Raw genomic sequence first — 20,625 nt, 5'->3', positions numbered from 1 at the left:
TGACAGCAAAGGAAGCCACCTCATAATAGTCTATATACATTGGACAATCAATCTAGATCTGTTTCAATGTATATAGATAAATCTAGATATGTCCCATTGCACACCGCGGGCCACACTTTGGATGCTCTCATCTCTATAGACATCCCTCTCTCAATCCCTCTCACTACTTCTCTTTTTGGGCTGACCACTTTTCTCTCAACATACATGAAGCTCTTCTCTCCTCTTGCAGTGGCACACCCGGCACGGCCACTCAGCTTCAAAGTCAGCAGGCCCATGAAAAAAGTGACAGTGGCTGCCTTTGCCTCCACCTACTCGCCTCCTCCCATTCCTGCGGCTGACTCCCACCCTGACACAGCCCTCGCTAACCTCAATCTCTCTATCTCCAACACTCTTGATGCTCTTGCCCCTGTCTTGAAGGTCCGACTGAAGCCTGCCCAAAAAGTGCAACTCTTGGTACAACTCCGGTCTGCCTGCCCTTAAATGAAAGTGAAGAGCAGCTGAGCGGAAATGTAATTCGTAGGCCGGACCCTCTGACAAACTGGCCTGTCGCCTCCTTCAAAGGCAATATCGACTCTGCATCCACTCTAAGAAAAGAGTCTTTATTCAAGCCTGCATCTCTGCGGCATCAATCAACATGGCCAAACTTTTCAAAGTCTATGAGGAATTGGCCAATCCTGCAGCCGCCTCTTCTTCTGTCACACCCACCCAGGACCTTTGCTCTGCCCTGGCTGCACATTTCATCATAAAAACCCAAGACATTCTTTCCTCCCTCTTTTCCCACCACAGCATACACCAACACCGGAGCCTCGCTTGACCCCACCCACTTCCTCTCCCCTTCTCTCTCACCCGTCACACTCAATGAGGTCACCAGACCAGTCCGGTCTATGAAGGCTTCATCCAAACAGGTGGACCCGTGTCCCTCCAAAACCATTAAGGACAACATTGATTCCCTCACCCCAGCCTTGTCTGATCTCTGTAATCTCTCCTTTTCCACTGGAGTTTTCCCAACTGCTCTTAAGCACTCCCTTGTGCACCCTCTGCTCAAAAAACCTGCTGCTGACGCCTCCATGCTGGCAAACTACCACCCTATCGATAGCACTCCTTTCCTTGGCAAACTCCTGGAGAAGTTGGCTATCTCTCAGCTGACTCTCCACACTGAATCTATTGGTTGCTTCCACGACCATCAGTCTGGCGTTAGAGCATCCAGAGGCACAGAAACTGCTCTGCTGAACACCAGTGAAGACTTGCTCTCAAACCTGGACACTAACACTCCCTCAGTCCTCATTCTCCTTGATCGCTCCTCTGCCTTTGACACGGGCAACCACAACATCCGGATTCCACATCTCTGACACCCTAGTGATCACAGGTCAGGCTCTGGTGTGGTTAACCTCCCTTCTCCCCGACCGCCCATCCCAGCAGGAACTCTGAGACTTTCTCTCGACTATCGCCTCTTTCAACCTGTGACATTCCCCAGGCATCTAACCTATCCCCTGGTTCTTCAACATCTATATGGCTGCCTTGGCACGTTTCATTGTCACTTTCACCTCTAACTTCCAGTATTACGCGGATGACACGCAACTATCTTTCAGGCTAGCCTCAGTCGCCACTTTCTCCTTGCTCATATCTGACTGTCCGCTATTTAGTCATGGTGTGCTGTAAACGACCTCTGCCTCAACTACAGTAAGAATGAGATAATTCTCTTTGGGACCCCTGCACCCGCTTTCCCACTTTCACTCTGGCCGGCCTCCCTTGGCCATGCAGCCACACTCACCTGCGAGGCTAAAAACCTTGTGGTCATCTTCGACTACACTCTCTCCTTCTCCTCTCACAATCCGGACATCTCTAAAAAGTCTAACCATCAGCTACACCTTCTCAGCGGTACTCTACCTTTTCTCACTTTCCCCAGCGGCTCACTGCCTCTAGAGCCCCGATTCTCTCTAGACTGGACTACTGCAACAGCCTCTTCCTCAAGCTCCCTGCTTCTGCTCTGTGCCCTCTGCAACTCATCCAGAATAGAACCGCGAGACCCTGTGGCCGCAAGGATTACCTCTACATTGTCCACAAGACTTTCTGGGGCCTGGGACCCACCTATCTGAAACAAAGCCTACCAAAATACTGTCCCTCCAGAGCCCTCCGCTCATCTACCTCTGACCTTCTGCGACTGAGCCGGTTCTCCAAGCAGAGATTTGGAAGGAGATCTTTATCCTCAGCAAGGGCCTCCCTCTGGAATAGCCTCCCTGCTGCCCTCCATATTGAGCCTAATATCCTTAAGTTCTGGAAACTCAAGACTTTCCTCTTCTCCTCTCTCCCTCTACCTTGCTAACCTATCTCCCTGCTCTTTTCCCCCCCTCCCTCCTTTTTTCCTTACAGGTTGCTGAATGGCCGCCTAGTGTACCTCAGTCTCACAGGTCTCTGGCACCCCTGCCAGTCTTCTTGCACTCGCCTCCGGGCCCTGCACTCGCCTCATCATCACTGCACTTGAGCAAAGACCCAAGAGTTGCTCTCTGTACTTACCCCAGTCTCCACCGAGTGGATGAACTTGGACCCCCCCGGACGCACAGAACCCCCCCCCGCCCCACACACCTCCCCTTCCCCTGTAATTGTCTGTGCACATGCGCGTTCCGTATGCACCTTGCCTGAAGATCGTCTGACTGTTCCCCCCCCTGTCTTCACTCCTAATTGCACTTGGAAAACTGCAGAATCGTTGTCAGACCAAATTGCTGTTGTACCAACTGTTAATTGTATTAGTTGCACTTAATCTACATGGCAGACTATTATCGTCCAGAATTTCAAGTGCTATGAACGACTGTTGATTTTTTTCCCCATGTTCCCACCCTCCTTGAGCGTTTTGAAACACTTGCCTTGTGTATAGGCGCTTTACAAATAAACATTTACTATACCATACCTTCCTAGGTCTAGCAAAAACGACAAACAGCTAATTGGCAAAATAGTACTCTTTCCGACTGCACAAACAGAAGTGAGTGCAGTCTTTGAATCAAGGCGATAAAACTTGTTGCGGAAGAGGGAAATACCCTGGCCTGTGAGAGATGAAACTAAAACCACTTTTGAAAACACTTGTGCCTCACTCTTAAAGTTGTCTGATTGTTTGAAGATATTTTGATCCACATTGAGCCTGGAACAAAGTTGGGGATCTGCCGGAGGAGATCATCCACTAGTTACAGTTTTATTAAAAAGAATAACACAATAACCTGATATGCTTCTTGTGACGCAGTTGTTGCTCCATCCCATACTGCACTCAACTGAACTCGGACAGGTTTTCCTGCAGTAGATAAGACTTTAACTTTGGGTGAATTTACATATACTGAAACCACGGATATACGCTCCTGCTCTGTCGGATTATAAATCACAAGGAACCTGCAAAAAATATAATCACAAATATCATTACAATTGTGTTCTACAATATACACTTTTACAATCATGCATACCTGAGAAAATGCAACAGCAAAAAAACAAAATTCTTAAGTGGTCAAAACACACACTTCAAAAGAATGTGTTACACATATGTGCAAATTAAGGTTTAAGCTACTTACCTGTAACTATTGTTCTCCAGCATGTGTCTGGCAGGGATTCACATGCTTATGAATATTCCCTGTCGTCAGGCTGGGAATTTCGGTAAAAAATAAAAAAGTTTCACTTTAAAACTATTTCACCTCTAAACCAATCACTGTCCTCTGGGTCATACTGCCCCCATCCAATGACAGTCCTCTTCTAAGAACCATCCCTGGTGGCCATCTTGAGATTTGGTAAGCCGTAAAGTGGCAGTATGAACAAGGAAGAGCCACAGAGGGGAAGGCGGGAGATTTCGCATGTGAAGGCATGTCAGACTCATGCTGGAGAACAATAGTTACAGGTAAGTAACTTAAACCTTCTCCAGCATGGGTCTGGCATGGATTCACATGCTCATGAATAACTATTACACAGCAGTACAAATACACAACCACGGGAGGTGGCAAGGCTCAACAGAAGCAATAAGCACGCACCTCTGGAACAGAACCACCTCAAACAAATAGGTAGCGCAGCACCGCTTGTCCCACTTGGGACTCCTCCCTGGAATCCCTGTTGACACAGTATAACCTCGTGAAGGGTGTGCGTGGACCTCCACATAGCAGCCCTGCAGAGGAACGCTGTCATAGCTGCAATGGCTCTGGTGGAGTGGGCTCTCGGACAGCGTGGCAGCGGCCTGGTAGCCAGTCGATGAAAGTGTATGATGTAGTCGGAGAGCCACCTGGAGATAGAAGCCTTTGACAAGGCCTTTCCTCGACCCACAGGTCCAAAGATGACAAACAACTGAGAAGTCTTCCGAAAACCCTTGCCACGTAGAATTTCAAAGCACAAGCAAAGTCCAGCGAATGCAAGGCCCTGTCCGCCGGCGACGGATTCGGAAAGATGACGGGCAACACCAAAGGTTTGTGGAGGTGGAATTCCGACTGAACCTTAGGCATAAAGGGGGGTGTGTGTATGCAGTACCATTCTTGAAGCAGGAAAGACAAGTAAGGCTGCTTTCCTGAATATCCCAACCAACCTGGCTAAGGTGATAGCCACGAGGAAAGCCATCTTCCACAAGAGAAACTTGAGCAGAGCTTGATGCATTGGTTCGAAGGGTTCTCCCATGAGCTTAGTCAGCACAATATTGAGCTCCCATGCCGGGGCAGCGGCCTTCACCGGCGGGAAAGTCCTGAAGAGCCCCTTAAGGAATTCCTTGATGAGCCTGTGAGACCACAGTGAAAGGCTCCCCGGAGAGCTGGTGTACTGGGAGATGGCGGCAAGATACAACTTGATAGAAGCGTGAGCCAGTCCCGCTTTGGCCAAAGAAATAAGAGTATGGCAGTGGTTGGAGCCGTGACTCGCAGAGGGGTAATCTTCTGAGTCCAGCACCACACTGAGAAGCTTTTCCATTTATCTCTGTAGCACAATGTTGACGAGACTCTGGCCCTGGCCAGGATGTCCTTACATTCTGCGGGTAAAGCATATCCTCCGAACTCTAGGGCTGCAGGAGCCATGCCCTCAGATTCCGAGACTCTGGTCGTGATGCAGAATCGCCCACCCCTCTGCCGAGAAAGTGTGGGGACAGTGATAGCCTGATGGACGTAAATCCAGATACCAGATATGCCTCGGCCATGCCGAGGCGATAAGCATCATCCTGCAGTGGCACGTAGTGTGTTCATCACACTTCAGAGGAGCGGCAACAGGGGGAAAGCGTATAGGAACTGTCCCTCCCACAGGAACGGGAACACGTCCCCCAAGCTCCTTGGGTTGGGGAACCTGCTGGCGAACATCTGGCACTTGGTGTTCGTTGCTTTCACGAAGAGATCGATCTGGGGTCATCCCCATTCGTCTAACAGCCGATGCACCTGGTCCTGGCAAAGCTCCCACTCGTGCCAAGAACGCAGTTCCCTGCAGAGCGAGTCCGCAATGGTGTTCTTGACTCCTGCCAGGTGAAACGGAACAAGCCTTGACAAATGGCCCACTGCCACATGCCCTGGGCCTCCTTGGAGTGTGTCAGAGATCACCCACGGCCCCCCGTTTTCCAGATGTAGAACATGGTTGTGGTGTTTTCCTGTGAAGATCCTCACCACCTTGTCCTTCGATGAGGGCTGAAAAAAGACTTGAGGGCCCAGTATACGGCCCGAAGTTCCAGGATGTTTTTGTGAAGGTCCTTTACCTCCGGTAGCCAGAGGCTTCTGGCATGCAACTGTCCATTGTGGGCTCCTCATCCCTCTAGAGAGGCACCTCTGGTGACCGTCTCCTGGTAAGGAGGAACCTGAAACAGAGCTCTACATACACGATGCTGCCGAACACCCTACCACTGTATTGCCCGACTGAACTTTTTGTTGAGATCTTATCCGTAAAGTTCGCCGACACTTGCATCCACCTTGCACCCATGAACTCCTGGAGAGGTCCTATACGCAGTCTACAGCAGCAAGCAAGGTTTATGCAGGAGGCCCACATGCCCGGAAGCGACTTGATGGATCACACCATTGCTGCCTGGGCCGATGACAAGCGCTGCACCTTGCCTTGTATGGTTTTCACCCTCTCCTCAGAGGGACAGTACAAGCACGTCAACTTATTGAGTCATGCAGCCAGGAATAGAGCATCCTGAGATGTCTTCAAGCAAGACTTTGAATAGTTTATGGAGAAACCCTGATCTATCAGCAGACGTATGGTCCTCGCCGTATGCTTGCTTGACTGGGACAGCGAGGGGGCACGCACCAGCCAGTCGTCCAAGTAGGGGTATATGTGTATGCCCTGCAGACGAACATGTGCCGCAACTGGGGCCAGGCACTTCGTAAACACTGTTAGGGCAGACTTCAGGGCGAAAGGCAGAGCATGACCTGGTAGTGCTGACCCTAAACTATCGCAGGAACTTCTAGTGCTTTTTGAAAATGGGGATGTGGAAGTAGGCGTCCTCGAGGTCCAGCAACATCGGAAAATCTCCCTGCTCCAGCTGGCCGAGCATGTGCTGCAACATGACCATCCTAACTTTTGAGAACAAGTACTTGTTGAGACAACGTAGATCCAGAATCGGCCTCTAACCTGCAGTCTTATTTCAGACTAGAAATTATCTGGAATATACTCCAGAGCCCCAGAGTCGCTGAGGAACAGGCCTTATTGCCCCTTTCTGTAACATGAGCTGCACCTCCTGTAGAAGCTGTGACCTGTGTAGCTCTTGCCGCTGAATCAGAGATTTAGGAGGACACTTGCGTTGGAAATCCAAAGTGTGCCCCTGTCCGAGAGCGTCCAGCACCCATCTGTCTGTGGTGATCTTTTCCCACGTGCTGACAAACTTTGCCAGCCAGCCTCCCACTGGTGTGCGTAAGTGGGGGCCAGGAGCCACGGCTCATTCAGGCCTGCTTGCGGGGAGGTGTTCTGCCTTGCGGACAGCACCGCCGCTGGCCTCTGCTGCCTTGTGAGCACCCCCTAGCAGTAGAGCACAGGGGCTGCCTGTAAGGGGTACTATAAGGCCGCGGTGTTGAGCGACGCAGGTGACGCTGCCCGATTACACATAGCACGCTTCACTACATCCACGTGTCCGTGTCTATAAGAACCCAGGTACGGACCCTCCGCGGTCAAGCCCTCGTATGCAGGACAAGGCCGCAGTATTGAGTGCTGCAGGTGTGCAGGAGTGGCTGCCTGATTACACGTAGCACGTTTCACTACGTCCACGCATCCGTGCCTATAAGAAGCATGTTATGGAGCTTGTGCAGCATCTTATTTTTTCTCTCTCTCTTTCTCCCTACCCCACCCTCCCACCCCCCCGGCCTGACTCACTCCACAGGGCACACCCTGGATGTTCTGATCTCTTCAGACTTCCCCTCTCTAACCCTCTCACCACTCCTCTCTTTTGGAGTGCCTACTTTCTCCTTTCCACCCACCTCTCTCTACCCCTCGGGCCAAGCCGACTCCAGCACTACCACCTACCTTGTCTGCCATCCGACCCATGAAATGTGTCAGCTGAGGTTTTCGCTGCTACTTTCTCTCCTCCTTCTGCACCGTTGGCTGACTACCACCATGACACAGCCCTATCTACCCATCTCTCTATCTCCAACATTCTTGATGTCCTTGTCTCGGTCATGAGGATCCACTTGAAGCCCAAATCCAAGTGCAACTCTTGGTACGACTCCAACCTCATCACCCTTAAATGCAAGTGCAGGGTGGCCAAGGGGAAGTGAAGGGCATCAGGTGCACCCCCTGACACACTGGCCTGCCACCTGCTCCAAAGGCAATACAGAGACTCTGTCCTCGCCAAGAAGAGAGCCCACATCCAAGCCTGTGTCTCTGAGGTATCTAACAAATCGGCCAAACTCTTCAAAACCTGCGAGGAGCTAGACAATCCTGCTGTACATCTCCTGTTCCCTTCCAGGCCCTCTGCACGGCCTTGGCTTCTCATTTCATCAATAAAACTGCAGACATCCTGTCCCCCCTCTCTTCCTCTACCACCTCCTCCACCACCACCACTCCTGGCACACCCGTGGCCATCTCTCCTCCCCCTTTCTCTTCCTTTCCATTGGTTCACCTCAGACGTTGTTTCTAGACAAGTCTGATCTATGAAAGTCTCATCAAAGCAGGTTCTCCCCTGTTCATCCAGAACCATCAAGGACCACATCCACACCTTGTTCCAGCCTAGCCATGGCTGATTTCTGCAATCACTCCTTTGCCACTGGAACCTTCCACCCCCCACCCCCCTTAAGCACTCCCTTGTGCACCCCCTTCTAAAGTAGCCCTCTGCCGATCCTTCCTCTCCGGCTAACTATCGCCTGACCTCCATCACTCCTTTCCTGGGCAAACTCTTGGAAAAGCTGGGCATCTCCCAGCTTGATCTTTACACTGAATCTGTTGGTTGTCTCCACGACCACCAGTCTGGCTTCAGAGCTGCCAGAAGCATGGAAACTGCGCTCCTGAACACCTTTGAAGACCTGCTCTCCAACCTTGATTCTAACCTTCCTTCTGTCTTATTCTCCTCGATCTTTCTTCTGCTTTTGATACGGTCAACCATGCCATCCTGCTCAATTGACTCCGTGAGAACCTGGGTATCACTGATTATGCCCTGGCCTGGCTGACCACGTTTCTCACTGACCGACTTTCTCAAGTCCAACTTGGGTCTTTACTCTCTTCCATCTCTATCTACTTGTGGTGTCCCCCAGGGGTCTAACCTTTCTCCCTGGCTATTCAACCACTACCTGGCAACTTTTGCCCACTGCATCGCTACTTTCTGCTCCAACTTTCAATGTTATGCGGATGATACCCAGCTCTCTTTCAGGCTTGCCCTCAGCAAGCCTCTTCTTCTCTCATACCAGACTGTCTGGCCGCAATTCAGGAACGGTGCACCAATGGTCTTTGCCTTAATGCCAGTAAGACTTGGATCCACCTCATCGGAACACCAGCTCCCACCTTTCCTCTCTATCTCTGACTGCCCACTCTGGGCCCTCTGCCTGCTCCTACTTGTTAGGCTAAGAACCTTGGGGTCATCTTCGACTCCACCCTCTCCTCAAATCTCCGACATCTCTAAGAAGTCAAACTATAAGCTGCACCTCCTCAGAGGTATTCTCCCTTTCCTCACTTTCTCCCAGAATCTCACTGTCTCCAGATCTCTGGTTCTCTCTAGGCTGGACTACTGCAACAGCCTCTTTCTAAATCTTCCTGTCTCTACTCTCCGACATCTACAACTTATCTAGAACAGGACTCAGAGACTTGTCCTTGGCCTCAAGTCCAAGGATCATAACTCTCCAGCTCTGAAATCTCTTCACTGGCTGCCCATGGTGGCAAGGATCAAGTTCAAGACCCTTTGCATCGTCCACAAGGCTTTCTGGGGTCTGGGACCGCACTGCCTCCCACTCTCTCTTCCTTAATATCTCCCTTCTCGAGCTCTCTGCTCATCCATCTCCAACTCTGAGGGTCAGTCGCTTTTCCAAGCAGAGAGTTGGGGTCAGATCTCTCTCTTCGGCCGGAGCCTCCCTCTGGAACAGTCTCCCTGCCTCTCAAACTTGAGCAGAACCACCTCTGGTTCCGGAAGCAACTCAAGACCTTCCTTTTCATATCCCATTTCTCTCTTCCTCTACCCTGCTGATGTCCTGACTGCTCAACGCACTGGTCACCTGGCTACCATCTGAAAATGGGCCCAGGCTCCTGCATGTCCAGTTGCCCTTCGCACTGCCTCTTGGCTAACCCTACACTTGTGCTCCATATCTGAAACCCTACAGTCCCCTCGCTCTGATATACGATAGGTAATTTATAACGCACTTAATACCCAGAGGTTTCTGAGCGCAGACCCAGGGGATCCAACATGTGGTGCTCGGTGTCGGCCTTGTGTCGTACTTGTGTTGTCTTGCTTCCAAGGCGAGCATGTTGCCCCTGAGCTATCCTCCAGAGGCTCTGCACTTTTGAGCCATCTGCTCGCTACACTTACCTGCACTTCTTCCCTTCACGCCTTCTTCAGCACTTCTCCCCTGTACTTGCTCGATCTGTAGGACACAAGGCCTAGTAAGATTGTGGTTTTATCCTCCCTCTGTTTCCCCCTTCTTGTCTTGTTGCACCTAGAAACACTTGGGTACAGGTGTATTATAAGTGCCATATCATATTATATATATATATATATATATATCTCATTCGGGATCCAAACCTCCTCCTCAGATGTTTCTGTTCGATTGATACTAGCAAATGTCCAATTCCCACCCCTGGAGTGCCCCGTGTCGTGTGTTCCCTTCCTCGCACTCACTGGGGCTTGTCTGCTCCTCTAGACGCCTTTCTGCTTCTCGGCTTCCACATGCTTCCCGGGTAATGTCAGGAACTCCAGCAAGCAGCACTCGCCATCTGTGAACCTTGCAGCACTGGCCCATGGTAATTTAGAGTCTTCTGTATTCCCCAGCTCCAGCTGGGAACCCGCAGCATAGGGGACTCCAACCTTCTCACAGCCCGCTTGGGTCATAGTGCCTCTCTCATCTCTCTGCAGTACACAGTATCCTCTCCACCAGCCCCTCTCCAGCCTGCTCCTCGACTTGCAGCTGCATCCTTCTCACCAGGCAGGTTCTTCTTTCCTCTCTGCCTATCTCTCCATTTATGCACCTGCTGCCTCTCAATAGGATGCAAGTGCAAGTCCTTTGCCGGACCATAGTTATACCTATTAATAGGACATGCCTGACCCTTGCAACGACTTTCCTCTATAGTCCTCTTCCTCGTCCAAAGTGGCAAAATTCACTACAAGTGTGCATCACTCCTAGTTGCCTCTTCTGAGTCCCAGTCTTAAAGGCATACGATTGTGGAACAGTCGGTGTGTGTGGAAAAGAAAGACGACTATACCCTACAAAGGAAGGGGGGATGGTAGGACTCATTGACATATGGGAAAGGGCAATACCATGTCTCACCTGAAGACATCCTCTCCCCACTCCCCAAGGTCCCTCCACCCAGGTGAGCCTCCATCGCAAATCCACCCCCAGGGTCAGGATCCAAAAGTGATGGCCCTTCCCTGGCCATCTGAAAAGAAGATCCAAGGGGGGAGTAGATGGGAGGATGCCTTCAGGTTCCTCAAACCACTGAAGAAGCACCAATGGTGCAGCCTATTTCCTTTTTAACTTCACTATCTGGCCATCTTGGATTGGACACAGCACATTTCTCTCTCTCCCGACCCCTTCAACTCTGTTAATATTTTCTTATTAACAACATTCCATCTCCAACACCAACCTCTCAAAACTCATTGATAAAAAGTGATAGATGTCAGCCCATTTACCTGGCAGCCAAGGTGATTAGGGCTACCATGTCCTCCCACTGGAGCGCTGTTATGTGCTCTGATCTTCCAAAGGGTATACGTCTACTCGATAATAGCCTTCTAAAGGGCAGGGAGTCATTTTGGAGTCAAGCACAGGCTCTCCCCTTCCTGGTGCAGCACAATACTGCTACTGTTTGAACTAATGGTTATCTCAGAGGGATCCCCACTTTGTCCAGTGTTGCCCAGGGTGGAGCCTCATTAATAATCAAAAGAATTAGTCATGTGGTGATCCATTAAACCTCCCAGACTGGGAGGCCCTTTATTGGGTCTACATATGCTGAAGAAGTGAAATAGAAATAACTGATGAATGATGCATTTTGTTTGGACCAACATGTACAATTATTGATACAGCAAATTACATGAGCTCTCTGAAAAGCCTACCAAGCACATGGGCAGGATGGCTTGTACAATTATGCCGTTTTTTAAAAACGCACAAAGGGGTGTCTAAAAAAATTCAGCAGCATGCTGAACATTTCTTTTACAGTTTCTTTCATTTTATACAGCAGATGTTGTCCAGTTCTCCTGCACTGGGGCGACGGATGCATTCTGGCTCTATTCTAGTGAGACAGATATACAGACTCCAATTATCTGATTTCTAGAATCAGGGGAAATCCTGGCCTGGGCCTAGTACTATGGTTGCCCCAAAAGTTCCCTTGTGCATTCAAAGGCGTAAAAGCAAGCAGAAGGTGGGTGGAATAACAAATACTGGTCTCTAGGCGGTTTGGTAGAAGAAACAAGAAAAGTGTGACCCCAGAATTGGGGTACAGAGACTGGATTTTTGGATAGTTTTACTGACCCAAAAGTGGTATTTTCACCCACCTTTGGAAGGATAGTAATTCGAGGTCACCTACCGAAGGTTGACAATGCCTAGGGGGGACCCTCCTAATACGGTCTCCAGGGGTTGCACTATGGAGCAAGTGCCTCCTGGCTCTCAGAGATTCCAGGTCCTCCTCAATGGGTGGCGTATTGGCAATCTTGTCACAATTTCTTCACAGACTTTAATGGGCCATATTATGAGGGAGGCACCAAACATGCGGATAAGATGTGTTTCACAGGTTTTATTTATTTTTGAACAATTTTTATTACATTTTCCAACTTCCAAACTACAAAAAAAAACAGTGCATGTCATACAGCTTTAAACATCATGTAAAATATCAAATAATATCTACTGCTTACTCATACCCCTCTCCCCTAACCCGAGCCTACTCCACTTCACCCTCCGCCGTTGTATCCTCTAGCGGTACCTCCCCCTCTGTATTCCCGGAAGAACCATGATCACTTGGACAGGTCTGGGTAGGCCCAGACAGTGTGGCTACTAAATGTCTTCATGCCATCAGAGTTTGCGCTTCCTCCTCCCCTCCCTCTCCGCCCATTTCTGGAGATCATTCCACCAAACCTCTGCCTTTGGTCTGTTGCATGCTTCCCAACCCATGACAATTCTGCGCTTGGCAAGTCTATATGTCAAGTCCTTAAATTTGCTCACGTGTTTCAGTTTTCGCGGTCTAGGAAAAACCCCTACCATGCGTGCCCACACAGATTCCACCTCTAGCGTGATCCCTTTCTCAGTCAATCGGTAGGCTACTTCTCCCCAGAATTTTCTAATTTCCGGGCATGCCCAGAACATATGTACCAGTCCTGCATTCACTTCACCACATTTGGGACATGTTTGTATTTCTGCGCTCTTAAATCGAGCGATCCTCTGGGGGGTCATGTATGCTCTGTGGGTTACGTATAGCTGGATTTGTTGCAGCCTCGCATTCCTGGACACTTTTATGGTACCTCTGAACCCTCTCCCACAACCCATCATTCATGAGATCCCCTGCTTCTTCTTCCCAGTCCCGTCTCAGCTGAGTCACTTCCTTTCCCACCCTGGACATCAGCAGTTCGTACATTCAGGAAACCTTGTGCCCCCCTCTGCGAGATCATAAATTGTTTCTATGGCCGTATCGGGTTGAACTTACAGCACTATTTCAGACCATGTTTCTCTCACCCGCTGTCCCAATCTAGTTTAAGTGATGTACTGCCCTAAGTGTAGACCCGTTTCTTCTACCAGTACATTAAATTCCGTTACCTTCCCATCTTGCCATCTTGCCATATATCTCCCAGTGTTGCAATGCACACCGGTTCCCAATGCTTACGAATCGTCTTCCCCAGTTGCTCGTCCCCTCCGGTCAATGCCACTAAAGGCACTTGCAGAGAACACGGGGTCGGGTTCTCCATGGCCTGGCAAGCCCTACGCCACATCTTCCACCCCAATACCAACATCCCCGGGCGCCCTTTTAGCTCTGGTTTGGGCAGCCATATCCATTCTTTCCAAAAAAACGGGACACATTCAGCCCTCAACAATCTGGACTTCGATGTTGAGTCTTCCGTTAACCACTTAGCTACATATTGTAGTTGACTGGCCAAATAATAAATCTCAAAGTTGGGCAGTATGGCCCCGTTATCATACATGTTCTGTAGCTTCCCCGGGGCTATTCTGTTCCTGGTGTTATGCCAAATGAAGCCTCTGCATATGCTCTGAAGTTTAACAAAGAATCGCTTGGGTATCATGTATGGTATATCACCAAAGAAATGTAACAGCCTCGGAAATACGACCATCTACAACAGCGCCACCCTCCCCACCATGGCCAGAGGAAGTTCATCCCAGAATCTCATGTCACTCTCAATATTTGCCACTGTCTTCTCTGTGTTATGTTTATATTCAGTCTCCACTGTGAGGTAGATATCAATCGCAAGGTTCTGGTCTCCCAGGGTACTTGTAGCATTGGAAGGTGTTCCCGCGGAATCCCTTTATATCTCCTGATGGGGAATATACACAACTTCTTAGGATTGACTGCAATGCCTGAGAGCAGTGCAAATTGCTCCATTACTTCTAAGATGTATTGCAGGTTTTCCTCCGGATACCTCAAGTTTAACAGCATATCATCAGCATACAATGATATTAAGTGTGGCCCTCCTTTCATGTAGATCCCCACCTCCTCGTATTGTTGCCTCAGATATATATCGCCAGTGGTTCCAGTGCGAGAATATACAGCATCGGGCACCCCTGTCTGGTGCCCCTACTAAGTTGCCACCTCTCTGAGATGATCACTCTCGTCTTGACTCTGGCTAGTGGTGAGCTATACAGTAGTTTCACCCACTTTAGGTGCCCGGGGCCTATTCCATATTCTTTCAAGGCTGCTATCAGCCAACGCCATTTGACAGAGTCAAAGGCCTTCGCTGCATCTAATGAAACAATTGCAACTTCGTGCAAATCTCCTTCTGTTTGCTCTATGACAGGGTGGAGTCTTCTGAGATTGTCAGATATACTTCTGTGCGGAACATATCCGGTCTGATCAGGGTGTATAAGTCTGCTTATGACCTGTCTCAGTCTATTTGCCAACACAGCCGTGAGTATCTTGCTGTCCTGTTTCAGCATGGATAGCAGTCTGTACGACCCGCAATCCATGCTCGGCTTATTAGGCTTGAGAAGCGGGGTGATATCGCCTCTCTCAGGGATTCTGGCAATATCCCTGTTTCGAGTGCTTCATTCACCATTGCCAGCAGCGGGGGGAGCACTTCTATCTTATACGTTTTGTAAAATTCACTGGGGAGTCCGTCCGCTCCCGGGGCATTACTAGTAGGTAATTGCTCAATCACTGCTTCTAGTTCCTCTAATGTGATTGGGGCATCCAGGTTCTCTCTTTCTTCTGCACTCAATTTAGGTAAGCCAATATCTTCCAGTGTTTCAACCATCTCACTCCATTCTCCCCTTCTACGTCTCCATACAATTGTTTATAGAACTCAAGGAACCCTCCGTTCACACCCTCTTGGATGTCAAATATTTGTCTGCCCTCCCCCTGTATTGCTCCAATCGTTGGTCTGGGTGTCTCATTTTTATACAACCACGCTAGCAACCTCCCCAGCTTATCTCCACCAGCGTGCTGCCTTTCTATGCATTTCTTGTAATTTAAGTTACATAATCTCTCCCAGTACCCTCCACATTCTTGCTGCAATTGACTTATGGTTTCAGCGTCCTCCAGGGAGTTATCTCCTCTGCACATGACTGCCTCTAGTTTCGCCTCTGCCCTCTGCAGCTCCTGCAGTATGCCTCCTTGTAGTCCTTTAGATTTAGCTATAGCTGCTCCCCTCACCACCACCTTAAATGGCTCCCATAGGGTGCCGGCCGATTCTACACTTCGTGTTATTTTCAAAATATTCTACAATTTCCATTCTCATATCCCCTCTGAACACCGAGTCTTTCAATGCTTCGGCTCCGAGCCTCACGTTGGGATCCTAGCTCTAGGAGGCAAATATTTCCATGTTAAGACCAGTGGCGAGTGGTCCGAGAGGACCCTCGCTTTATATTCTGACCGCACTATCTCGCCAGTCATCTCCGGAGAAGCAAACATATAGTCTAGCCGTGTATACAAATTTTGTGGGGCGGAATAATGTGAATAGGGTCTATCCTGTGGGTGGTGTAGCCTCCATATACCCTCCAGCTTAAAGTCTCCCAACAGGGTCCTCAAGGTTTTGGCTGCATGGTAGGTTCATCTAATTTGCTGCCCGACCTGTCCACCCTGGGGTCCAGCGTGCAGTTAAAGTCCTGCCCCATATAACTGCCCCCACCCCCAGGTACAGGCTAATTTTACTATATAAGGTCTTGAAATACGCCACTGCGTCTTGGTTCAGGGCATATGTATTGATAATACACAATTCTCTATTTTCTATCAATCCCCGTATCACCACCATACTCCCGTTAGACTCCGCTGTGGACTGCAGTAGCTGGATGGGGGCATGCAGTGCTACCCAGTTAATTTCCCCTCTAGCGTATGCCGAATACGTTGCCCCTATGGTGGTCCCTTTGATTTTCTTTAGTGAGATGAGTTTGCTGTAATAGGGCAATATCTATTTTCTGCCTCCTTAAGTACACCATGTTCTTATTCCTCTTCAAGTAACTGTTGAGCCCCCTGACATTCCAGGTTACTATCTTAAGGTCTCGCATCTTTCATTCATACCCCGTCCCACCTCTGTCCTCCCTCATCTCCTGCATCATGTGCAGCAACGCGGGATTTAAGCTCGTAATACTAAAACAAACCTCCCAACTCCCCAAAAAAGCCCCCCACCCTAACTGCCCAGTCCCCACACTTCACGCCCTCCCACCAGCCCCCCTCCTCCCCAACCGTTACCCAGCTCCATCCCTGGATCTCAGGCCCTCCCCCATCTAGCCCTTTCTTGGCACTGCCTGTACTTGGGACACTGCAGAGGATATCACCCTACTGGCGATTCTCTATGTAGTTCATCAGGTCGGAGCCTTCTTCCCCCTCCGGCAGCCCCACCATTCGAAAGTTATTGCGTCTCGCCCGTCCTTCTGCCTCCTCTGCTCGGTCTTCCAAGTGGCGCACTTGTTGCAGTATGTGGACCTCCTTGGCGTTTGTGGTGCTAACCTCTGTGTTAGTTTTCACCGCACTTTCCAGGCCACTTGTCCTCTCAGCCAGTGTTCTCACATCCTGTCGCAAGAGGTCAATGTCCACCGCAATTGCATCAATCTTAGCTTCCAATGGCGTCTTCAGTTCCGCCATGGCTGTATCTAGCTTAGTTTTCAGTTCCGTTATGGCATCCAGGATCAGGTGGTCGCTCCGTTGCGACGCAGCGGTCCCTTGTGTGTCGTCTTTTGCAAGTGTTGGCATGTTTGGGGATGGTGACGTCTTGACAAAAATGTCCATAGTGGGCTGTTTCCCTTTCGCTTTGCCCCCTCTGAGCGCCATTCTTTCTGTCGCGCGTCAGCCTGGTGTGCCTTCCACTCATAGTCTAATGGTACCACTTGTCCAATACAGTATCGACCGTGAGGCGCTGTCCTGCACTGTGGGGTGTCTCTGCAAGCCTCTATCACAATGTTCGCCCCAGCCAGGGCGAGGACTCCAGACCTCTGGCGATCGGGCGTGCTCCTTCCCGGGGTGTACCACAGCCAGACTAGCCCGTAGTGCAGCAGGTCACTTCCCCCAAGCCTGTGGATAAAGCTTGCCCAATGTGGTTCCAGACCGGACTATGTTCAGTTCCTTCCACCGTCCGGGGTCTACTCCTGTTTCAGAGTTGCACGCGCTGCCGTTTGCCACGTGCCAACTAGCTATATGATGGTGCACCCCCCTTCATCAGCGCCTGTTCCATGAGGCCTTTGGCTCTATGTCCGTGGGGTCACCAGTCCCATGTATGCCATACACCGGACGGGCGCCTCCCTTTCATTCACAATTGCCCTGGTGCAGCAGGTGGTGCGGTATGCTAGTAACCCTTCCTTATGCGCTCATGCTCCTCTCACCCTTCAACAGGCCTTAATATTGCAGATCGGGCAATCCGCATGCACTCTCGGTCAGGATCATCTTCACTTCCCCCTTTAGTTGACATCAGGCACAAGCATACAGTGTTCTTCCATTGCGCCCCTGCGTTACTGAAGGGGCGCACCAGTCCTGCTGTGAGGCCTCGCTGGGCCCTAATGGCTATCTGTAGCTCACGCCCCCTTCGTGGTGTTGAGGGCACAGGAAAGGGGGTGGCAAGGGCGCCCGTTCCGTTATAGGATGTAGCAAAGTCTGGCCTGGGGCCCCCTCCACCCCCACTCCTTACCAACTACTGGACTCCGGACTTCTGGCCCACGTCTCTCGGCCCCTTCCCTTTCCCTTCTCTTACGGTGAGAAATCAGGGAGTTAAGTTCTCATCTTCTTTGATGATTACTGAGCAAGTGGGCGCTATCTGCAAAGCCGGCCATTTCAAACTGCGGACTTTGAGAAAGGTTCTCCCTTTCATCCCAGGCCATTTTCATGCCCCAGTGGTTGGAGCATCGGTTCTTAGTACAGTGGATTATTGTAACTCGCTGTACTTCGGCCAACCACACTATCTGCTCAATCGGATCCAAATGAACCAAAATGCTGCTGCTCGCGCAATACTGCGCCTGCCAGCATGCTCACATAAGGCCCCCCTCCTGCGACAGTTACACTGGCTCCCCAATGAACAACGGATTCCATTTATCTATGTGCCTTGTTCACTGGGCCTTCTATAAGGCTGGAGCTAAATATTTGCAGGAGACGTTTATCTACTATGTGCCTAATCGCCCTCTGCGCTCAAAGACTGCGCTACTCCTTCTGGTTCGTCGCATCAAACGCACTCGAACTGGAGGCCGCGCCTTCTCGGTGGCCACAGCCAAAGCATGGAACCAACTCCCTTGGGCTCTCCGTGCTACTGCTAATCATCTGGCCTTCAGACACGCTCAGAAGACCCTTCTCTTCTAGTTACTCTAAGAATCTTTTTTTTTACCTGCTACCCCTAGAGCCAAGATGTCTTTGGCGTACGCTGTGCTTTACAAATCTACATAACATAACATGTGCAATCAGGCTTCCGATATTTTCACATCCACATCATGCGCAGCACTCTGCCTGCCCAGCCGGACGCTTATGTCCTCCGGCCACGTGTCCGAGCCCGTAGCCGCTGACTGAATTGCCTGGTTCCTAGGCTCCCCTTCCCCGGTCTCTTGTCCTTGCCTGCAATTGGACCGGGCGGTCCTGTCAACTGGCTCACGCCTGTCTGCTCACTGCCTGCCGAGTCTGCAGGGCATATCCCATGTGTTCCTCCCTCTGCCTAGAGTTTAATAGCCTTTGTCTCCCAAGTCTGCGGGCTGGCCCCGCCGGTACACCTCCTTCCCTAAGTGTTCACTGACATAAGTGCACGTTGCTTCTGGGAATGCACCTGCGGACTGAATCCTCCACCGCAAGGGCCTCCGCAACGCCTTCCTGTAGCTCAGTTTGTATTTGTATTTGTATTTATTTATGTGTAATGCGCACCAAACCCAAGGGTAACTGGGCGCAGAGGCAGCAAGAGGGTTGCAAAGCTTCGTTACATACAGTAAGGTGAGGTCCAGCTAGGGTTACATTGCCGGACGTATCACGCCAAATAGGATGGGTAGAGCATGTACATTAGAGGCAGTATTATACATATTTACATTCAATGAGTAAGCTAGAGCATATATATTCGGGCAGTACTATAAACATATTTACATTCAATGAGGAGCCACATGGTACTGGCGAGTCCGGGTCTCAAGAGTCGTTATGAGTCGAGAGATTTGAGCCAGTGGACGGTCCTGGCTCTGAACTGGTGGTAGGGTAGGTCCTCCCTGCAAGTCGGAGGGAGGGAGTTCCAGAATTGTGCTGCTTTTACTGGAAAGCTATTGCCCCCAGATGTAGTACGTTTGAACCTGGGCACAAGTAGAAGGTTGGAGTTGGCCGTTCTTGAGGGGCGGGAGAGGGTAGGTCTGGTAAATCTGGCGATGAGGTATTGGAGGGCTGCTTGGTGGAGGCATTTGTGAATCAGAGACACCGATTTAAGGAATATCTTGTCCTTGGTGGATAGCCAATTGACAGATCTTCTGGAATCTGAAATATGGGCTTTCTTTGGGATACTGAGGGCCGCTCTGAGGGCATTATTTTGGAGGATTTGGATTTTGTTAGAGATATATTTGTTGCACCCTACGTATAAGGCATTGCAATAGTCCAGCTTGGACAGGATCAGCGCCCTGGCCAAGGTGGTGCAGTTGGTGGGGGAGAGAAAGGGTTTGGCTGCCCTGATGAGTTTGCAAGTGTAGGAAGTGGCGGATGCCATTGCGTTCACTTGTTTGTTAAGGGTAAGGGTGGAATCTAGATAGAATCCGAGGGTTTTAACCTCCTTAGCTACCATGATTTTGTTATCGTCAATTATGAATGATGAATATTTGTGGCCCAGTTTGTTGAGCTAGTGTGTCGAGCCTAGAATGAGAAGTTCCGTCTTGTCATCATTCAGGCATAGACCGTGTGAGGCCATCCATGCCTGGATGATGAGGTACACTTTATTAACGAAGGCCAAATCCTTGTCATAATCCCCCGACAACGGGATGAGGATCTGGGTATCATCGGCATAATTAGTGTAGGTGATACCTAGATCGTCTAGATCATCGAAAAGGGGCTTCGTGAAGATGTTATAAAGTGTAGGGGAGACGCAAGATCCTTGCGGCACGCCACACGTGATAGGGGTGGGGTCGGCCGCAGAAGATAGTGAGAAGACTCTCATCGTACGGTTATTAAGGAAGGAATGGATCCAGTTGGTTGCTTCTTGAGAGAAGTGGGCGGCTATTTGTAGGTGGTTACACAAGATCTCATGGTCGACCAGATCAAAGGCCACGGAGAGATCAAGGAGAAGCAATAGTGCTGTCTTCCCCTGGTCTCTCAGCTCGTCTATCTGTGTCTTGAGATCTATGAGTGCGGTTTGTGTTCCGTGTTGTGGCCTGAAGCCCGATTGTCGGACTCCTAAGAGTTGGAAGTGCTCAAGGTGTTGTTGGATCTGTT

At 50.1% G+C, this 20,625-nt stretch overlaps 1 protein-coding gene across 1 annotated transcript in view; it reads right to left on the bottom strand.

Annotated features, from left to right (window-relative positions):
• The window catches only part of MAN2A1 (mannosidase alpha class 2A member 1), a 1,346,034-nt gene that overhangs the window by 427,757 nt on the left and 897,652 nt on the right, over positions 1-20,625 (bottom strand). Inside the window, exon 13 of the mRNA XM_069625484.1 lies at positions 3,210-3,375. Within this exon, the coding sequence (XP_069481585.1) occupies positions 3,210-3,375 (166 nt within the window). The remainder of the gene's footprint in view (positions 1-3,209; positions 3,376-20,625) is intronic.

The sequence above is a fragment of the Ambystoma mexicanum genome, chromosome 6p, assembly GCF_040938575.1.
Source record: "Ambystoma mexicanum isolate Mex_15411 chromosome 6p, UKY_AmexF1_1, whole genome shotgun sequence".
NCBI lineage: Eukaryota > Metazoa > Chordata > Amphibia > Caudata > Ambystomatidae > Ambystoma > Ambystoma mexicanum.
This window is presented reverse-complemented; position numbering and strand designations above follow the sequence as displayed.